The sequence below is a fragment of the Schistocerca serialis genome, chromosome 6, assembly GCF_023864345.2.
Source record: "Schistocerca serialis cubense isolate TAMUIC-IGC-003099 chromosome 6, iqSchSeri2.2, whole genome shotgun sequence".
In the NCBI taxonomy this organism is placed as follows: Eukaryota; Metazoa; Arthropoda; class Insecta; order Orthoptera; family Acrididae; genus Schistocerca; species Schistocerca serialis.
Genome location: NC_064643.1, coordinates 607,257,519 through 607,279,900, shown reverse-complemented (window position 1 = coordinate 607,279,900; position 22,382 = coordinate 607,257,519). Strand labels below are relative to the sequence as shown.

At 39.2% G+C, this 22,382-nt stretch overlaps 1 protein-coding gene across 1 annotated transcript in view; it reads left to right on the top strand.

Annotated features, from left to right (window-relative positions):
• LOC126484643 (receptor-type tyrosine-protein phosphatase kappa) overlaps nt 1-22,382 on the top strand; it is a 707,160-nt gene that overhangs the window by 461,463 nt on the left and 223,315 nt on the right. Inside the window, exon 5 of the mRNA XM_050108233.1 lies at nt 17,373-17,513. Within this exon, the coding sequence (XP_049964190.1) occupies nt 17,373-17,513 (141 nt within the window). The remainder of the gene's footprint in view (nt 1-17,372; nt 17,514-22,382) is intronic.

Sequence of the window (22,382 nt, the reverse complement as noted above, 5' to 3'; positions counted from 1 at the left end):
GGTTGCCTCGTCAGGAAAGAGGGAAGGAGAAGGAAAGACAAAAGGATATGGGTTTTAAGGGAGAGGGTAAGGAGTCATTCCAATCCCGGGAGCGGAAAGACTTACCTTAGGGGGAAAAAAGGACAGGTATACACTCGCACACACACACACATATCCATCCACACATACCTGTTTATATATATATATATATATATATATATATATATATATATATATATATACACACACACACACACACACACACACACACACACACACACACTCTCTGAACACTAGTGCTACCAAAGATGACCAAAGTCAGAGATATCGATAGTGAGACTATGAACTAGCAGGTGATGTAACATTGCCTCTGTCAGCTAATGCTGATGGTAGACTCTCTATACAGTTCTTAATCAGACAAATTGGTACTTCATCCAAACCTGCTGAAATTTTGTTTTTCTGTATGTGAATTGCTTTATAGACTTCCTCCTTTATGGTGGGCAGTAGTACCATTGAACATGTTATACATTTGTTTAGCTTTTTGAGATAAAGGGCTGTTCAGAGTTTTTCCTGTAATTTTGTACCTATGCTGCTAAAGTAGTCCTTTATATGGCTTGCCATATCTTTTGCCTCTTTTATTCAATTCCCTTTGTATTTGATTTTGATGTTTAATTTATTCATCTTTCTGGTACCTGTTTCCTGCTTACAATCTTTTATACTGCCTTGTTTTTGTTTTCAGTAGTGAGTATCAGTTTGGAATTATGAGCTTTCTTTGCTGCAAGCATCACTATCCTGTATGTTTGCCTATACCATTTATAAAAATGTGAGAAAGGTGGATTAGGTTGGCTGTTTTTAATGGAACTGAGTACTGCAGTATTTGAGATGATTTCTTGTTGCCTTTCGTTGCCCATTGGTTTTGTTCTACTGTAGATAGTGGACATAATACTTTAGGCAAACTCCCTTCAATTTTTAGTTTGAACAGAGTCATGAAATTTTTGAATTTTTCACTTGCATCTACTTCTGTGTATACTGCTTCCTATGTTTGAGCTGCTATTTGTTTGATCTGTTATTCTTGTTGCACTATTAGCCATTGACACTAATTTGAAACACCGAGTTATGCATAAGGAAATGTTACAGGTAGAATCAGGATATTTAAGTCAAATGGAAAATCCAGAATGGAATGTAACAATATTGTGGAAAGGAAAGTTGTTACTCACCATATAGCAGAGATGCTGAGTCGCAGATAGGCCCAAAGAAAAGAGTCGCAAATAAACTTTTGACCAATATGGCCTTCGTCAAAAAATACACACACACACACACACACACACACACACACACACACACACACACACACACACACACACACCCGCGCGCACATGCTTGCTCGCGCAAACGCAACTCACATACACATGAATGCAGTCTCTAGCAGTTGAAGCCACACTATGTGGCTTCAGTTGCCAGAGACTGCGGTCGTGTGTGTACGAGGATGTTGCCCTTTGGAGTTGATATCATATGAAGAACTTGATTTAGTTTTTATAAAAAGATATTCATATCTCTGGTAGAGATCTGTATAAACATAAAATAGTTAATTTTTTACCCTTGTCTTGGTCCCTTAATTCTCTTGCAGTTAACTCAAAATGTTTCTCTTCACTGATTGCACGTAGATTACTTCTAATATTATATGGATAATTTTGTTTCACATAGGTACAACAACCTCCACACTTTATAGATATTCCACTCATGTTATCTAAAGCTTCAAGACATCAACATGAACACATAAAAGAAAGAAAACATCCTAGTTTCAATATGAATCATTTTTCATATTAGAGTACAAATGTGTGTTTTCATTCTTTTTTTGTCTGCGTGTCGATGACTCAATGCTTCTAGTTTCTGGTGAGTGGTATCCTTTACTCCTAAAATATTTACATTCTGTCAGAACTTTTCTGCCATAATCACCCTATACCTTTTTTTTATTTTGAGCATAACAATCTTTATATGTCTGTTTCAACTGAAGTCACAGTTTATGTAATTGCTTTTAGAGTCCCTTAATTTTCATCTAGTGCCTCTTCTGCCATTAATTATTTGATCAATAATTCAGACTTCTTACATCAGATAAATACCAACAGTGATGAAGATAACAGAATAAACTTTCCAGAACAGAGCACCCATAACTCATTGATCACTGCATCAAGTAATTTTCAATTAGTAGTACAGTGAAGGAATTTGTGTGAGATGAATCACTGAATTGTTATTAATGCCATTGTCAAACATAGGTACTTCAGAATGAAATAATTATTTGACCTTCAACAAAGAAAAAATATCAGAAACCAGTTTGTTGCAGGAAGTGAGTAAGATTTCCAATGCAATTGATGTATTGAGGCATGTAGTACTTTAGGTGATGTCTAGAGGAGTTGTGATCTGTATATAAAAGGCAACTGACTGATTCACTCACTGTCTCATTATTGGTTCAAATAGCTCTGAGCACTATGGGACTTAACAGCTGAGGTCATCAGTCCCCTAGAACTTAGAACTACTTAAACCTAACTAACCTAAGGACATCACACACATCCATGCCCGAGGCAGGGTTTGAACCTGCGACCGTAGCGGTTCCAGACTGAAGCGCCTAGAACTGCTCGGCACACCGGCCGGCTGTCTCATTATTGTCCATCCCAAACCACTAAGTACAGAAACTTGAAATTTACAGAGAGGGATGATTTTATATTGTAGATGTAATTTAAAAAGGGATTTTTTCAGTTTCATCCCTAAGGGCGTGAAATAGGGGATGAAAGGTTTTTGAAAATATATCGCTATTAAGTTAATTTTGAGGCATGTCTTACAAAAATTGGTATTTGGTTTCTTGGTGAAAAATAAACAAATACATGTTACAGCATTTTCATAAATTTAATCACAAATGGGCTGAAATAGTTGGTGAAAGTTGTTTTTGACAATAAATCATTATTAAAGAAATTGTAAAGGTTTTTTAAAGCCACATGTATGAAAATTGGCATTCGACTTCTCAGTTACAACTGAAAAAAAAAAAAAAAAAAATGAATTTTAGTGTTTCTGGAAATTCAGCCACTAAGGGAGTGAAATAGGGGACGAAATGTTTTATGAAAATATGTCTCGGTGTTACTAGGGAACATTTGTTGTGAACAACATTTGTTGTGAACAGAAGCCTGGGACTCCAGCCTCCAGAACTGCTCTCTGGTCATAAATACATGCAGAAAAGACCATGCCTCTATGGCCTTAATTAATGTGAAAAGTTTAAAAGCCATTGCAATTTATGAACAACTTAAAAATTCGATTAAAGAAAAACAAAATATGTGCGGACCATACAGTCTGCGTGAGCAAAGCAGTAGGCACTAAGCTGGTCATCAATAATAAGTAAAATGGAACAGATGTTGTACAATATATTGAACAAACTGTTTATGCAATCACAGCTCCACTCTGATTACTGAAACTGGACAGCCAAACCAAAAGGACAATCTTGAGACCTCTAATTATTCCAGAGACAGCATTAATATGATGTAAATGATGCCAAGACCATAGAACACAATGTGACAAAGATATACCAGGTGTACCGGTATAAAACGAGCGTTAAGATACAACTGTGTTGATAGGGAACATTGGTTGTGAATGAGCCTTAATTTTTTGTTTGTTTTGTTGGTATGACATCTGTCATAGATATTTAGTATACATCAAGTCATGGAACAAACAACATCATATGTTTCCATTGTGTTAATAATGTTAAATTTTGTACCAGAAAGTGATGATTTGCAGAAAGCATTAATTTTTTTGTTTTCATTTGAAAAAAAGTGCTGCAGAGTCCCATTGAATGCTTGTCGATGCATATGGTGATCATGCTCTATCAGAAGCAACATGCAAAAGATGGTTTCAATGGTTCAGAAATAATGATTTTGATGTAAGAAATGAAGAACGTGGAAGACCACCAAAAAAGTTCGAAGATGCCGAATTGCAAGCAATATTGGATGAAGATGATACTTTGAGTCAGAATCAAATGGCAGCAATGCTAAGTGTTGCACAACAAACAATTTCTAACCATTTGAAAGCTATGGGAAAGATCGCATTCCTCGAGGTCCTCCATAAACCAATTGGCCACAACGGCTTCCCATTGCCACTCCATCAGTCTGTTCATAGTACCGATCATTGAACAAAAAGTAAGTGGAAGTCAGCACATGCCGAAACAAATTTGTTAACTCGACACCAAACTTAACCTCAATTAGCTGCAATGAATCAGAGAGAGGAACGTGAGTGAAAAGAGAAACCACCTCAAAACTGACTAAAATATAAGAGTCATTCAAATGCAATCCCTGCAGTCGATGTAAGAAATCTGCAGAGTTCTTATGAGGTGTTCACATCTACCTACTAGTAGGCTCAACAAACTAGCAAGATGTTTAGCTACACGATATGTTGGAGCACCAATATTAGAAACAATAAATTTCAACGAGACAGCCTCTTTATGGACCTTAGGGAGGCCATATAATCTAGGTAGTACAGCACAGTAAGAATTAAGACTCTTGATAGTCTCCTGTGACAAAGAACTTTCCTTCTTTCTCTCAACACTCTTAGTAGGGCAGCACCGATTTGGCGATACACTGAATCAGAAAGTAGACACTGCATCTTTTGAATGTAATCGTGCTTGTTCAAAACAAAACCGTGGCATTTCCCTTGTCCACAGGTAAAATAACAATATCAGGATCCATTCTGAGTGAACATAACGCAGCCACATCAGCTGCTGTAATGTTACACCCATAAGTTATTTGAACATTCAGTTTGCCAGGAAAAGTTAAGGTCTCACATTGTTTACCTCTACAGGGAGGAAGTGTATAGTTGCTTGCGGATGTTGGATAAACTTTGCAGCAGTAGAGTAAGGTTGGAATGTGCATTATCGTTTTTATTGAAGTGTCGAAATCATAGTGTGGTTCCAACGTTTGCTAAGGTTGTGCATCATATTACTTCTCATGCCGCCAATCACATCAAGCTGCATGTTGGTTTAGCTCTTGTTCATGAAAGGACCCACTATACTCACCATCAATTAGATTTTGTTTCTAAGGAATTATTTCAGCTTCATTTAATGATGGTGTCCAATGTTTCTGAATTTTCTTGGGATTGGGTGGATGGAGCCTCTTGGTCCCAGTCTAACTGGGAATTTCAATCTGTAAGTGCTCATGATTTGGCAAAGTTTGAACGTTTGCTTGGCTCAGTGTCTAATTCTAATTTTAATTTTCGACATTCTGTGATCAATCTCACAGAGAAAATGTTTGACAACACAGCTTTGTCCCTGCTGGGAAAAGATTTGAAATTCACACCGACGACTAAGAGTTTGCCAGTCATTGATTTTATTAGTTCTATTGAATAGGCTGTTTATAAAAGACCTTCAGAGGCTGTGGAAGAGGTTAGGAGGGAAGCTTGTCGTGTGTTGACTGGAGCCCGTCCACCCAAGTGTAACATTACAGCAGCTGAGGCGGCTGCATTATGTTCACTCACAATGGATCCTGATATTGTTATTTACCTGCGGACAAGGGAAATGCCACAGTTTTGTTGAACAAGCATGATTATATTCAAAAGATGCAGTGTCTACTTTCTGATTCGGCATATCACAAAATCGGTGCTGACCCTACTAAGAGTGTTGAGAGGAAGACTAATAACCTCCTGAAGAAAAGTTCTTTGTTAAAGGAGACTATCAAGAGTCTTAATTCTTACTGTTCTGTACCACCTAGACTATATGGCCTCCCTGAGGTCCATAAAGAGGTTGTCCCATTGAGGCCTATTGTTTCTAATATTGGTGCTCCAACATATCGTGTAGCTATACATCTTGCTAGTTTGTTGAGCCCACTAGTAGGTAGGTGTGAACACCACATTAAGAACTCTGCAGATTTCTTACATCGATTGGAGGGATTACGTTTGAATGACTCTGATATTTTAGTCAGTTTTGAGGTGGTTTCCCCTTTCACTCATGTTCCTCTCTGATTCGTTGTAGCTAATTGAGGTTAAGTTTGACAATTTGTCAAACAAATGTGTTTTGTCATGTGCTGACTTCTACTTACTTTTTGTTCAATGGTCAGTACTACAAACAGACTGATGGAGTGGCAATTGGAAGCCTGTTGTCACCTATTGTGGCTAATTGGTTTATGAAGGACTTTGAGGGACGTGCATTGGAGTCGGCGACCTTGAAACATGCGTCTTTTTTCAGAAATGTAGACAATACTTTTGTTGTTTGGCCTCATGGTAGTGGAAATTTAAACCAGTTTTTGGAACACCTGAATTCAATCCACCCGAATATTCAGTTCACTATGGAGGTGGAAAAGAATGGATGCCTTCCCTTCCATGAGGTGTTGGTCAGAAGGAGGACTTGATGGTATGTTGGGACATTCCGTTTATAGAAAGCCTACTCACACTGACTTGTATCTGTGAGCTGATAGTTGTCACCATCCAGCTCAGCGTGAAGGAGTAATTCGTATCTTGGTTCACAGGGCCCCCGTTATCTCAGGCCTTGAAAGTTTGGCAGCTGAGCTATCACATCTCAAAGTCACCTTTCGTCAGAATGGTTATAGTGAGAGGCAGATCAAATGTGTGTTATGCTATCACCCTTCTGTGCAACGGGTGAGTGACAATAGCAACGAAGTGGCACCTAAGTCTACAGCCTTTTTGCCTTACGCAGGAAGCATTTCCAACAGAATTGGCCGTATTATGCGGAAATATGGTGTGAAATGTGTTTTTCGAACACCTTCTAAGATTAAGGCCCTGTTGGCATCCGTAAAAGATGATCTTGGTTTGCATAAGGCTGGTGTCTACCGTATTCCTTGCGGTTGTCGCATGTCATATATTGGTCAGACAATCAGGACTGTGGAAGACCGGTGTATTGAGTATTGAACATAAGTGTCACACAAGCTTACAACAGCCGAGCAAATCCACTATTGCAGAACATTGCCTTGACACTGGTCATCCTATGGAATACAACAACACGGAGATTCTGGCTTGCACGTCCAGCTAATGGGATAGTGTTATTAAGGAAGCTGTTGAAATCAAACTATCAAGCAACCTTATAAACAGAGATGGAGGATTTTGTTTAAATGCTGCTTGGAATCCGGCTCTGTCTCTCATCAAAAAACAGGAGAACAGAATTAGTGCTACCTCACCTGTTGATTAATAGTCACTATTGATATTTCTGATGTTGGTTATCTTTGTTTGTGTTGACACTTGTTCTGTGTGTGGTATCTTCCTTATTTCTCCTTTGTGAACCGAGGTATTAAATTCCCTTGCACATTTCTGCCTCCTTGCATTTGTGCCTTAAGAATGGCAGGGTGTGCACCTGTTGAAATATCGGTGGTGGTCAACGTCACCCGGCAGCTAACCCGTAAGTTATTTGAACATTCAATTCACCGGGAAAAATTAAGATTTCACACTAACAAGCTGTCCATCCGCTGCTAAACTATGGCCAAGAGACATCTGGACTAACCAGTTGCTGGGCATGCAGCACAACATTATGTACTTGACTTTGCCTGCTTCATAATCTGTACCATCTGGATTTCTTCCACCAACATCAACTTTTCTGAACTGTGCACATGGAAAATCTCCCTGCATTGTAAACTTCACTAGTCCTTTCCTTCACCTGCCTAGCATCTTCCCTGCTCTCATTCCAGTCATACACATACCTTCTTTTCTGCCTGTGCACATACATAGCCATTTATCTATCTCTACTTCTCTCCTATCATCTCTCCCCCTCCACTCACCATACCCCCCTCCCCCCCCCCCCCTTTCCAGGTTGCTCTGCCCCACACAGCCACCCAACACTTCACCTATCAACCCACACTATGCTGTCCCTGCAACATCCCTGCACTCTCCCATATGCAGCATTAGCATCTTTCCCCATCCCTACCCCCTACCTTACTATCCCTCCCAGTCTTTCACCCCACATCTCTTCTGCAGCCCCACTTCTCACCCCAGCAAAGATGGATGCTCATCTCAGACACAGATGGGTCTTAGCACATAATGACAACAATGGCTGGCTTAGTGTGTGTGTTTGTGTGTGTGTGTGTGTGTGTGTGTGTGTGTGTTTTGTTTTGTTTCGTTTTGTCTATGACTGATGAAGGACTTAATCCGAAAGCTTATAATATCTAGTAGTCTTTTTGCAGTGTGTCTGTTTACCAGTAAATGCATCTTCTGTGTAGTGAACAGCATCTATCCTTTTCATATTGTTGTTATTCCATGCTGAATTTTCCTTGCTTGATTAAGTTAAAGGTTTGATCTAGATGGAAATAGGAATGAAGAATATTATAAAAGCAGCTTGTACATAAAGATAAGAATTTCCAAACTTTCAAGTGGTAGCTGGTGTTGGTCCAGCACTGCTTCAGAAGTTTACAGAGGGAACTTCCTCTGCAACAGTGTTTCGTTTCAAGCAACTACTTGACCTGAGCTTATGCCTCAACCAATTGTGTCACATCTACCACATTTTATACATCCTCTCCTCTTCCTTACCTGCCATCCTCATTGCTCCCATCATTTCTATGTTTTAATTATCTTCCCTTTCCATTTTTCATTCATGTTTTGAGGCTTTTCTTTTTCTTCCCTCCTGTTGAATGTTGTTTAACTACTTATTGTTGTTTATGTGCTTGTACATTTTTCATTCTCTGTTGCTGCCGATTTTTGCCTTGCCTTAAATTTGTAAGATGTTTCTTACCCCTGGGTTATAAAATCTCACCTCTACCATTTGCATAAAAAGAAAAGCCTTTCCTGCTTTCATCTCATCTTCTGCTACCATTTCATTGTTAGTTGATTTGTTATTCCGTTCTGATGTGTTTCCCTTGACTCAGGTGTATGAATGATTTTCCTGTGGAACTGCTGAATGTTACAATCTCTCTGGTTGTTCCTTCACCTTTTCCAGATGAAGGAACCCTTGGTTCCAAAAGGCAACAAATGTATTATTTCTGTCATCACATGATAAACACAAGTTTTAAAAATTTTTTTCATAGAATCTTGTTTTCACATTTCATGATCAACTTTCTTCCATTAAAAAGGGAAGTGACTTTGTAGTAGTATAGATTGTTCTCCTGTGACACAGTTTTAGTCCTGTAGTTGCTCTCCAGGAATGAGCTATGACTACTGCTTCTGTTGTTATGTTGTAATGTGAAGATACACCATTTCACATTTCCAGCTCTCTAACACTGCAATAAGCTTAGTTACTTTGCAGTTCCATTACTTTGCTAAGTTTTGATCACACTGCATGAAAGAACGAGATAGCCAATTACACAATACAGAAAAATTAAGTCTCAAATTTTCAGAAAGAAGAAATTTCATTTTGAATCACAAATGAAAAGAATCAGTACTTATCCCTTATACTGCACAATGTGAAACATGATGGCATAGACTATAAAAAAAATTAAAAGAAGCATCAAATTATTCTCTTTGTTGCCTTCTGTATTTCCCTAAATCTTTTTGATTCTTATAATTTGTGTTAACATCTGAATTATCAGTACAGAATATGCTACTGGCATATACACTCCTTTTGCTTCCTTAGATAAACATAAAACTTCATTTTAGTGTTATTTCATAATTATGCACATCCACTATTGTAACATGTCTAATAAACATTTGAAGATGTACACTTAGTCTGCTATCAAAAAACATGCCTGCTTGCAAGCTTACGGTATTGTCAACAGGAACTAAAGTGTTGGCTGCAGTAGAGAGAGAGGAGAATTTGTCTCATTTTGTTAATTAAAACATTCTGCCTGAGCAGCACTAGCGTTTCATAGACACAAAAGGGAATATTCTCCAAGAGAAACATTAGGTGGTCAACTGGTGCTATTCTCATCCTGACTGGCATTCAAGTAGTGTCTGTATCAACAATAAACACAGCAGTCTACATCAATTGATCAACAAAATTTAACTAATATAGCCAGTATTTTCTTTAGTTTCATTTTATGTTCTGTTATATGTTCTTCTTTTTAATGCCACCCATTCAGATTTATGAATGACTTCGAGAAACTTTTTGGGATAAGATTTTATATACCTGGCCTTTTGAATGTAGTCTGTAGTATATAACTTAGTATTACATCTTTAGTACATATGTAAGTTACAAGAACTATTTTCTTCCTCTCCAAGACTCCGAAGTCTCAGCATCAGGACTGGTGGATCAGGCCTGTTGCTGGTGGCAGGTAAATACCTGGATCAGTGGCTCTGCCCAAGCCATTGTTCACACATACCACCTATGACAAAATTCTGTTCTAATCTGCCACTTGAACCATGCAGCTTCCCTGCATCAATCTCTATTTCTGCCAGCAGGGATACTAAATCTCTACCCTCTGAAAAGGCGACAAAGGGCCAAAAATGGTCCAGTTTGAGCCATTACCTCTGTTGCAGGACTGGCGAGGGTGCAAGATTCCCCAGCAACAAATCAACCATCGAAGCATACCGACACATCTTGTTCTGCCAGACTGTTGGAAGACTGCAGAACCTGGGGTGGTCAGGTATGGGTGAGGACTGTGCCACTGGCAAGCCAGGGAAAGAGTGCACTGGTTCAAATTCCATGAGCTCCACAGTGGTAGGCATGGGAGATAGTCCCACTGTCTCTCTGTTCCACAGTCGAAGTAGGATGGTGTCGGGCACAGTGGGGGCAGTAGCGGATGAGGACGCTGTGAGAGTCTCTCACTGGAACACCACCAGCTGGCTTGGAGATGGAGGCGTTGAAGGTCCAGCAGGTCATGCCATCTCTGCTGCCAGCTGAAAGACCAGGCCCAGACTATTTTCATTGTCATCATTCTCTCAGACACTGATGATTGTCCCTATTCTCAATTACAAATACATTTCATGTGTTTCATAACAGCTGTAGTCATTGCAGTGCATGCATGTGTGTCCAAATGAACGTTAAATCATTCTTTTTAACAGCACAAGCAGTGTTTTGGGGACGAGATTTGTGATGAAGAAAGGCCTAACAATGGAAATTCCTCCTCAGTCTAGCTATCTTCATTGTCAGTTGTCTCTGACAGAAAATCAGCATCTGAGTCTAATAATTTGCTTACAGATTTGGTATAAGAATTCTCAATAATATATTAAATTTCTTCATTAGTGACACCCCACTAAGATGAATTAACTCCAAATTATTATTATGGTCAAGTAAAATACTGTCTAACTGATGATGCAAATAACAGCAACAACACATGAAACATGTTTGATAATTACGTGATAATATGAAGCATGCAAATCTATCTGACAATCCATATACCACCATTCAAGGCAGCAATTATTGACCAAAGAAAAATAGAATGCAATAAAACAGCAATATTCTAAAAAGAAGTTGAGCCATGTTTCAATTGACATCTCCCACTGTTCTATGTATAATTCATGAAATTATGAAAAGACAGAAAACTGTGGTACACCATTGTTGAAAGTAGAGGATTTTTAGAAAATCCAAACGGATTTATTTATCCCTGCTGCCTAGTTTTACAGGTCTGCAAAGGATCTATCAATGTGCTCTTTCTACCTATGCGCCGTCTTTTGTGTTTAGCGTGGAATTCCTTTGGACTCTTAATGTTAACACCCCCGCTTTTAATTTCACATAATAAATACCAAAGAAACCATTTGCAACAGAAAGGAATGGACATCCCTGAAAATAGCAGTCATGGAACTGGACAGACAAATTTGGGCACAAAGTGGCTGTGAAAAACTTTGGACAACAGAAGTAATACTTCAACTGAGAAACAAAAGGAAGGAAATACAAAAATGTCAGAAAAAGATAGGAACACAGCACTATAAGATACTTGGAAATGAAAGCAACAGGAAGGGAAAGAATCCAAAGCAAATTGACTGCAAAAAATGTGGGAAATCGAAAAGGAATGGTCATCAAGAGGGCAGATTTAGCATACAGAAAAGATTATTTTACTGTATGCTAAATCTGCCCTCCTGATGACCATTTCTTTTTGATTTCTCCAATTTTTGTGCAGTCTTTTTGCTTTAGCTTCTCTTGTCTTCCTATTGTTTTCATTACCAAGTGTCTTATATTGCTGTGTTCATATCTTTTTCTGACATTTTTGTATTTCCTTCCTTTTGTTTCTCAGTTGAAATATATCTTCTGTTGCCCAAAGTTTTTCACAGTTACTTTGTGCCTAAATTTGGCTGTCCAATTCCATGATTGCTGTTTTCAGGGATGTCCATTCCTTTCTGTCACAAGAGGTTTCTTTGGTATTTATTATTACAATATCTACAGTCTCAGAGAACTTCAAACACACATTGTTGTTCCTCAATACTTCAGTGGTCACTTTTTTGAGGCATGAATTTCTAAAACTTCTAGCTACTCTTCAGACTTAATTTAGTAATGTTTTTGTTTCTTCTTTTGCTGGTGCCTCTGTCAAAATTTCTAGTGATGTCTTTATTTCTTCCTGTCATCTTTTTTTTGGTTTCTTTTTCCTTTCATAAATATTTTCCTTTTATGATAGTTGAAAATTGTGGAAATCTGCGTGTCTAATTTTGTGGCTACATAGGCTCCAAAATTACAGTCGTAGTGTAAAAATTTAGCTAACGAATGATAGTCGCTCACCATTTTTCTAAGATGAAGAGAAAGATCTCATTTTCAGATTAGATTGACTGAGTTTCAGTAAACCTGTGAAACTGTTTGCAGAACAATTGCAACACTTAGTATGAAATTGTAAATATCTGAAGTGATTGTGTTACCATAACAGACAGAAGATAAGAATTGGGTATTATCAGTTTGAGGGACAGAACAGAAGAATTTAAACATTAGTGGCCAGAATGAATGGACTTTTCTATACTTAGAAATGGCTCTATAGTGCCTAGTACATGGAATCCAGAAAATGACAAAGATTAGTGTTTAATTCCTCATCAAATAGATGAGTCAAGCTAGCGTGTTTTAAAAACTGCAATAGGAGGATAACTGGTAAGAAAGAACAGGCTAACTGACAGCCTATCAGTGTGAAAGGAGAGTAGGAAAATAAAAGAATTATATTTCAAAGTGGTAAGGACTTGTATATTTCAGAATATGAAAATAAATTTGAGTAGCAATATTGTATTTAAAAAATAGATGTGTTGAAGGTTATGAAGGTAATAGAAAATGACAGTAAATGATGTGGAAAGGATATCAGTGAGACATTACCTCATTTTAGAGCTCAAATTGAGAAAATCACAGTCCTGCTGAAATATTTTATTGAAGCATTTAAGTCCAGGCTGTTACTGAGTGATGAGGGTGTGCATCTAAGATTTTTTAAAGTAGGAGATGGAGACTGTCCAGACATGTTTGCAGACAAGATCGGTGGGATAGTTACAAGAGATCACAGCTGGAAAAATAGATGTGTTGAAGGTTATGAAGGTAATAGAAAATGACAGTAAATGATGTGGAAAGGATATCAGTGAGACATTACCTCATTTTAGAGCTCAAATTGAGAAAATCACAGTCCTGCTGAAATATTTTATTGAAGCATTTAAGTCCAGGCTGTTACTGAGTGATGAGGGTGTGCATCTAAGATTTTTTAAAGTAGGAGATGGAGACTGTCCAGACATGTTTGCAGACAAGATCGGTGGGATAGTTACAAGAGATCACAGCTGGAAAAATTCTTGATATGAATGTGTAAGAATTTGATACCAGAATAGATACATCTTCCACAGATATGTAGCTTCAGGGAAGAGAGCATTTGATATGAATGGGATGCTTGCTGCCAGCGTATACGAGGTCTGTCTAAAAAGTATCCAGCCTTTGATTTCCCTCCACAAAATAGAGATGATAGTGCAGCACCTCTGTACACAGTAAAGGAAGAGACCTTTATGCGCATGTGTGAATTTTGTCCCCGCCTTCCGGCCTGTCAGTTCTGGGCTGTCAGTTGCTGCCTCTCGGTCACTGAGTGAGGTGCTACACAATGTGTCCATTGGATTACCGATTCTCTCAAGATGACTGAATGTGTTGAGCAAAGATATTGCATCAAATTTTGTCAAAAACTTGGTGATTCTCAAAGCGAAACAATTAATAAGATTCAGCAGGCATTTGGAGAAGATGTGATGGGTGTAACACAAATTAAGGAGTGGTTCACCCGATTCAAAAATGGCCGCACATCAGCAGAGAGTGACCAGTGTTCTGGCAGGTCCTGCTAGGAGTGCAACTGTTGTTGAGAGGGCACCAAATTTGGTGATGCAGATCATCATTTGACTGTGCAGGAGATTGCCCAAGAGGTTGGAGTGAGTAAATATTCTGCACATGCAATTTTGTGTGATGATTTGAACATGCACAGAGTGGCTGCGAAATACGTGCCCAAGTTGTTGTTGCTGGAGCAAAAAGACCTCCGTTTTGACATTGCACAGCACCTTCTGGACACCACTAACACTGTTCCTGGGTTTCTGAACACTGTGATAGCTGTAGATGAGTCATGGGTGTATGAGTATGACCCAGAAACAAAAAGACAATCATCACAATGGAAGCATCCTGAGTCTCCAAGGCCTAAGAAAGTGCAGCAGGTGCAAAGCAAAATCAAAGTGATGCTGACTGTCTTCTTTGATGTCTGTGGAATTGTGCATCATGAATACACACTGGAAGGACAAACAGTGACAAAGGAGTACTATCAAGGTGTTCTCCAGAGACTCCATGACGCAGTTCGGCACAAAAGACTAGACATGTGGATGGAAAAAAACTGGCAACTGCATGATGACAATTCCCCTGCACATTCATCCCACTTGATCCAAAATTTCTTGGCCAAACATGGAATTACAGCCATTTGCCAACTTCCCTACTCTCCAGACATGTCTGGTTGTTTCCAAAATTGAAGACGCCACTGAAAGGATCCTGTTTTGAGAGTGGAGAAGAGATAATGCAGAACATGATGATGGAGCTGAACACCATTCCAAAAGAAGACTTCCAGAGGTGTTTCCAGCAGTGGAAGGATCGGTGGACTAAGTGTGTGCAAGCACAAGGGGTCTACTTTGAAGGGGATTAGGGTCTCAAACCTGTCAGGTATTCAAAATATTTTTTCTGGCCAAAGGTGGGATACTTTTTAGATAGCCCTAGTAGGTATTGTTGCTTGTTGGTTTGTTTCATGTAGATGTAAGTTTATAAGTGAAATTCAGTGAAGTAATCAGCCAGAAAGGTTACTTGGAGTTTGTAGAAGGATAAGAAAAAATTCAGTTGGGAAAAGGAGATCACCTATTTTCAGGAAACGGATGAGCTGTTTTTTTATCATGAGTCCAATGTAGGTAATTCGTGAATAACCTAAATCTGTATTGAAAACTTATTTGAAATGCCTTTCTCTCAAAAGTGAGTCCCGTGTCCGACCACTGCACCTGCCTGTTCCTTCCCCATCGGCCCCACCCCCATCCCCCTCCCCTGCCTGTTGAGTCTGATATTATCAAACTGACAAAGTCCAGTAATGAACACAAACTGTTCATCTTGAGAACATCCATTACCTGATTGCTTAACAAGTACAACAGGATGACTCAAGAATCCTGATGGCTGCTGTGTCTCACAATCCATTTGGATTCTCTCATCTAATGTCAGATCCCCTTGTCTCCAGTTACAGATTTTCTCCAGTTACAGATTTTCTCCAGTATATTTCCCAGTTATTTTGTCTTCCTAGACCTAACCACATTAAGGTACATACATACTAGGTTATTGGAAATGGAAATGCCATGTGGCTAGGGCCTCCCGTTGGGTAGTCTGTTTGCCTGGAGCAAGTCTTTTGAGTTGACGCCACTTCAGCGACTTGCGACCCAGCGGGGAATTGAACCTAGGCTATTAGGCATGACATTCTGTTACTCTGAGCACTTAGCTACCAGGGGCAGACACTAGGTCAATTAAGGCCAACAAATGACAGAGACTGGATTTGGCCAAACATGGGTTGCCAGTGCATTGATATTTCACATGTCATCCACTCCAATGGAAGAGCTCGGGGTCAAGGGATTCAGCCATGTTGAATCGAAGTTGGCTTTGATAACTTGCTGACTTTGATCCAGTTGCGTAATTGTTACAAAGTAGTGTTTCAGTTACAATTTCACTGGCTGATATTATTGGGAAAGAAGAGGATTTAGCAGTCATTGCAAGTGCAGCATTTATTTTACTGCAAGAAGCTGATCATCAGGAAAAGAAGAAGAAATGACAGTGATAGACACCTCTCTTTTAAATGAGTAGGCAGCTGTGTGGTTGAACAAGCTTGATGTCTGACTTTAAAGCTGAAAAGGAATGTGGGCTATTTCAGAATTTTTTCCCTAATGAACACAATGGATTTTGGATTGGTACTGAGTTGTGTAGGCCCTAAAATTTCCAAATATAACATCTCTTTTATGAGAGCTGTACCTGCAGCAGAAGGTTAATAGTCACTCCCAATTTTTTTGTTTTTCTTTATCATTTCTAGCCAAGAGATGTCAGTAAAGACACAACTTTCTTTTTCACACCATGCATATCACTTTCTAATATCTAAGTTATTTTCCTCCAAGCGTCTAGTCTTTTCAGTTTGTTTTTATATTTGCAGCTTGTAGGGGGCTTCCTTCCATAATAAAACTCTCTCAGCTTCACTGCCCTCTCCATATTCCACTCTATACTCTAGTATTCTTAAACAGAATAAATATGCACCTTTAGTGAGAGCAGGCATTGCCTGCAGGGGAAATGATGACTGTTTAAATTAACTTTTTCATGACAGCCATAAATCACACTCAGAAGTTCTGTTAACTGTTTTGCTCTTGAATTTAATGGCGAACTACTGTAGTTGAAACTGTAAATTCCAAATATCATCGTGATGTTCTTGATAAATAGTGAAACCAGTCAATAAAACAAACTAAGCGTGACATGTGGCTGTCCAGAAAAACTTAAATACTCACCCATTCTAGAAGAACAACAAATTGCTACTGAACCAATGTACATCCAACCCAACATCCACAGGAGGGGAGAGGTCGTAGTGCTAACCAACCACCAATGCTTTGATGTTACCACCAACACAACAAACTGCAACCGACATCAGTGGCTTCATTGCCACTAATTTGCTGCTTGTACACACTATACAAGTCTTGGCCAACAAAGCAGTTGGCTGTCGTTTGCTGCCCTTTGCTGACCTTCATTGGCCTAGTATGCATGCTCCTTTAGTCATATTTATTGGTTTATTTATCATCCATACCCCTACCCCAATCAGACAACCCATTATCTAATACTTCAATTGTATCACATATTTCACTTGCCATTTTATTTTCTTCCTCTACATCCATCTTTATTCTTTACTACACCCAAACCTTCTGTCAACTCTGAACTGAAACTGGCTCAGTGCTTACTCCATTTTATCAGATGGCTTGAAATTTGACAGTATATGCAGTAAAACTATGTCAATAAAAAACTGTATCATGTATGATTTAACTTCCAAAATATGAACATTTGAATGACACCTGTTTTATTTTAGGTAATGTGCATGCAGTACTGGCCTGCTGCAAAGGATAAACCAGAAGTGTATGGACAAATATCCGTGTCTGTTGTGAAGGAAGAGGAGTTGGCCAATTTCCACATCAGGACTTTCAAGCTTGTCAGAAAAGCTGAAGGAATGGTGAGTTATGACATTAAATGCTTGCTCCATCCCCATTCCAGAAATCTTGTATAGTAAGTTATAACATTCACTTATTCTGGTAAATTTTCAAGATATTATTTGAACCAGTAACTTTGAAGACTGTTGTACCTGCAGGTTTGAGAAATTCCTGTGAAAGATGGAAATATTTTCATGAACAACTAAGTCAAATAGTTTAAATGTGATCTCAAGAGTGATGGTAAAGCTCCTAGTCTTCCTAGTACAAAATATAATCTCTTACAAAAGTTAGCAAACAATTAAGTGTTTGAACATTAGCATCTTTAAAGAACTACTACTCTTTCATTAATATGCAAGTGACAAATTTTGCAACGAACACTTAATACAAATTAAATATTGTTTTCCAAGTTGTGTTTATATCATACTGTTGAGAGCATTGTGTTCATGTGTCACTGCAATTTTATGAAGCTATTTTGTAACTTGAATCACAGCTAAAACACTGTGGATGAGTTCTGGACTAGTGAGCAATGACACTGTGGCTGAAGTGTCATAAATATGTTAAGTACAGAGTACATATGCATGCTAATATTATTATGGCTTCTTCAGTGTTAGTTTTGTAATTGCTGGGAACTGTTTTTTCACCATCAGTCTTGTGACTGGTTTGATGCAGCCTGCCACTAACTTCTCCCCTGTGCCAATCTCTTCACCTCAGAGTAGCACTTGTAGCCTACATCCTTAATTACCTGCTGGATATGTTCCAATCTCTGTCTTCCTCTACAGTTTTTGCCCTCTACAGCTCCCTCTAGTACCACGGAAGTCAGTCCCTGATGTCTTAACAGATGTTCTATCATCCTGTCCCTTCTCCTTGTCAGTGTTTTCCACATATTTCTTTCCTTTCCGATTCTGCGCAGAACTGCCTCATTCCTTACGTAATCAGTCCATCAAATTTTCAACATCCATCTGTAGCATCTCAATTCTTCAATTCTCTTCTGTTTTTTTCCTACAGTCCATGTTTCACTACCATACAATGATTTGCTCCAAATGTATATTCTCAGAAATTTCTTCCTCTAATTAGTGCCTATGTTTGATTGTAGTAGACTTCTCTTGGCCAGGAAAGCCCTTTTTGCCAGTGCTAGTCTGCTTTTGATGTCCACCTTGCTCTGTCCATCATCGGTTATTCCTTAACTTCATCTACTACGTAACCATCAATCCTGGTGTTAAGTTTCTCGCTGTTCTCATTTCTGCTTTTTCTCATTACTTTCATCTTTCTTCGATTTACTCTCAGTCCATATTCTGTACTCATTAGACTGCCCATACCATTCAGCAGATTATGTAATTCTTCTTCACATTCACTCAGGATAGCAGTGTCATCAGTGAATCATATCATTGATATCCTTTCATCTTTAATTTTAACGCCACTTTCTTTTATTTCCATCATTGCTTCTTCGATGTACAGATTGAACAGTAGGGGTGAAAGACTACATCCCTGTATTACACTCTTTTTAATTTGAGCATTTTGTTCCTTGTTATCCATTCTTATTATTCCCTCTTGTTCCTGTACATATTGTATATTATCTGTCTCTCCCTATATTTTAACCATGTTTTTCTCAGAATTTCGAAAATTTTGCACCATTTTACGTTGTCGAACACTTCTTCTAGGTCTACAAATCCTATGAATGTGTCTTGATTTTTCTTTAGTCTTGCTTCAATTATCATTTGCAACATCAGAATTGCTTCTCTGGTGCCTTTACCGTTCCTAAAGCCAAACTGATAGTTATCTAACACAGCCTCAGTTTTCTTTTCCATTCTTCTGTATATTATTATTGTCAGGAACTTGGATGCATGAGCTGATTGTGTGATCATTCTTGCGCTTGTCAGCTCTTGCAGTCTTCAGAATTGTGTGGATGATATTTTTCTGAAAGTCAGATGGTATAATGCCAGACTCCTACATGCTACACACCAACATGAATGGTTGTTTTATTGCCACTTCCCCTAATGTTTTTAGAAAGTCTGATGGAATGGTATCGGTTCCTTCTGCCTTATTTGATCCTAAGTCCTCCAAAGCTCTTTTAAATTCTGATTCTAATACTGGGTCCCCTATATCTTCTAAATCGACTCCTGTTTCCTCTTCTATCATATCAGACAAATCTCCCCCCTCATAGAGGCCTTCCATGTACTCTTCCCACCTATCTGCTCTCTCCTCTACACTCTTAATGTTTCCAACCTTGGTTTCCAAAGGTTCTTTCACTTTTCTATATGCTGAATCAGTCCTTCTATCATTTCTTTTTCGATTTCTTCACATTTTTCTTGCTGCCATTTCGCCTTAGCTTCCCTGCACTTCCAATTCATTTCATTCCTCAGCGACTTGTATTTCTGTATTCCTGAATTTCCCTTAACATTTTTGTACTTACTGCCTTCTTTCATCCATCAACTGACGTATTTCTTCTGTTACCTGTAGTTTCTTTGCAGTTACTTTCTTTGTACTTGTGTTTTTCTTTCCAGCTTCTGTGATTGTTCTTTTTAGAGATGTCCATTCCTCTTCAACTGTACTGCCTACTGGACTATTCTTTATTGCTGTATCTACAACCTTAGAGAACTTCAAGTGTATCTCATCATTCCTTAGTACTTCCATATTGCACTTCTTTGCATATTGATTCTTTCTGACTAATCTCTTCAACTTCAGCCTGCTCTACATCACTACTGCATTGTGATCTGAGTCTGTATCTGCTCCTGGGTACACCTTACAATCCAGTATCTGATTTTGGAATCTCTGTTTGACCATGATGTAATGCAACTGTAATTTTCTCTTATAACCCAGCCTTTTCCAAGTATACCTCCTCCTCTTGTGATTCTTGAAGAGTATTCACTATTACTAGCCTCTCATTCCTTGCCCAAGCCCATATTCTCCTGTAACTTTTCCTCCTACTCCTTCCCCTACAACTGCATTCCAGTCCCACATGACAGTTAGATTTTCCTCTCCCTTACGTACTGAATTATCCTATCCTAATGTACTTTCTCTATCTCTTCATCCTCAGCTTGTGACGTCGGCATGTATACCTGAACTATTGTTGTCGGTTTTGGTTTGCTGTCAGTTCTGATAAGAATAGCCCTGTCACTGAACTGTTTACAGTAACACACTCTCCGCCCTACCTTCCTATTCATAATGAACCCTGCTTCCGTTACACCATATTCTGCTGCTGTTGATATTACCCTACACTCATCTGCCCAGAAAGACTTGTCTTCTTTCCATTTCACTTCACTGACCCGTACATTATCTAGATTGAGCCTTCACTTTTCCCCTTTCAGTTTTTCTAGCTTTCCTAGCACATTCAAGCTATTTCCATGTATACCATTAAGGTGTTGGTGGAACTCTAGCAGTTTGCCATGTGGCCAAACTACAAATATCAAATTTACCATGGAGATAGAAGAGAATGGAAGCTTACCCTTTCTGAATATCCTGGTCACAAGAAACATGAACGGCATGCTGGGACACACGGTGTACAGAAAGAAAACACACACAGACCTCTATCTTAATGCCAACAGCTGCCACCACCCAGCGCAACGCAATTCTGTACTCAACACCTTGGTGCACAGGGCCAAGGCCATCTGTGATAAGACAAGTTTGCCAGGAGAATTGCAACACCTAAAGAAAAATGGATACAGTGACACACAAATAAGGAGAGCTCTGAAGACTGACCACAAGAAGAGAGACCGGATGAAGACGAAGCAATGGGCTGTCCATTCTTGCCATATGTGGGTCCTCCAATGGTCAAGATCGTGAGAATTCTCAAGAAACATAAAGTGAAGACAATTTTCAGTGCAGCGGTAAAAATCAAAGACCCTCTCGGTTCAACCAAGGATCCACTAGATCGGATGCGAATGTGGGATGCAATATATAGGACAGACACAGTGTTGCATCTCACAGTGCTGCAATGAACACATCAGTCATGTACGCTTAGATCAGACCAACAAATCTGCTGTGGCGGAACATAGTATTGACGAGAAGCACACCTTCGATTTCAAGGACACAAAGAAAATATGCAGTACAAACGGATTTTTGGACTCAGTAATCAAAGAGTCCATAGCAATATGGTTACACGACAACCTAATCAACCGCGACAGTGGCTGTCATCTCAGCACGGCTTGGGAGCCTGCAATCAAGAAAATCAGAGATGAACGTTCCGTTCCACCAAGGACCACAGACAGAGCAGACAGAGAGAGATGCCGGGACACAAACCCCGCACACGCGTCCACCTCACCACCGGCCGCTCCAGGCGCATCGGGCGATTCCGTGGGCACATGACTGGCCGGCAACGGGAAGCAGAGAGCAGTCCAGCAGAGATATCAGTCTGCAACCGACAATATCCTGACACTCCACCTGAAGATAATGGAGACGCATTCCATCAAAATGTCGCTACGAGAAGACAATGATATTTAACTGACGAAGAAAGCCTGCACACACATTTAGCCAGTTAAGTTGTGGTCATTCCTATATAAAATGCTGAGCAGTGAACCAAATTAGTTGATAAACAATGTGTATTTCAAAAATTGCTCTGTCTTTGATATTGTAGGATTTACCTGTGGTGGAACTGGAGTGGGTGTTGTTGGGTGAGTGTAAGGAGCAGGTTGTACAATGGGGATGATTGCGTAGTTAACAGCCTTTGGATAGGGGTAATGATTTTGGAATGTCATAATGTTTGACTAAGATGTTACGAAGGTTAAGAGGGCAGTAGTAGACAGCAGTGGATGCTGTGAGGAGGGTATCAGGAACAGATCATCTCACTTCAGGGTTTGACTTGAGACAGTCCTGGCCTTGGTGGAGAAAATTATTGATCTATTCAAGTCTTAGGTGGTACTGGGTGATAAGAGGTTCTCCAGTTCCCCCCCCCCCCC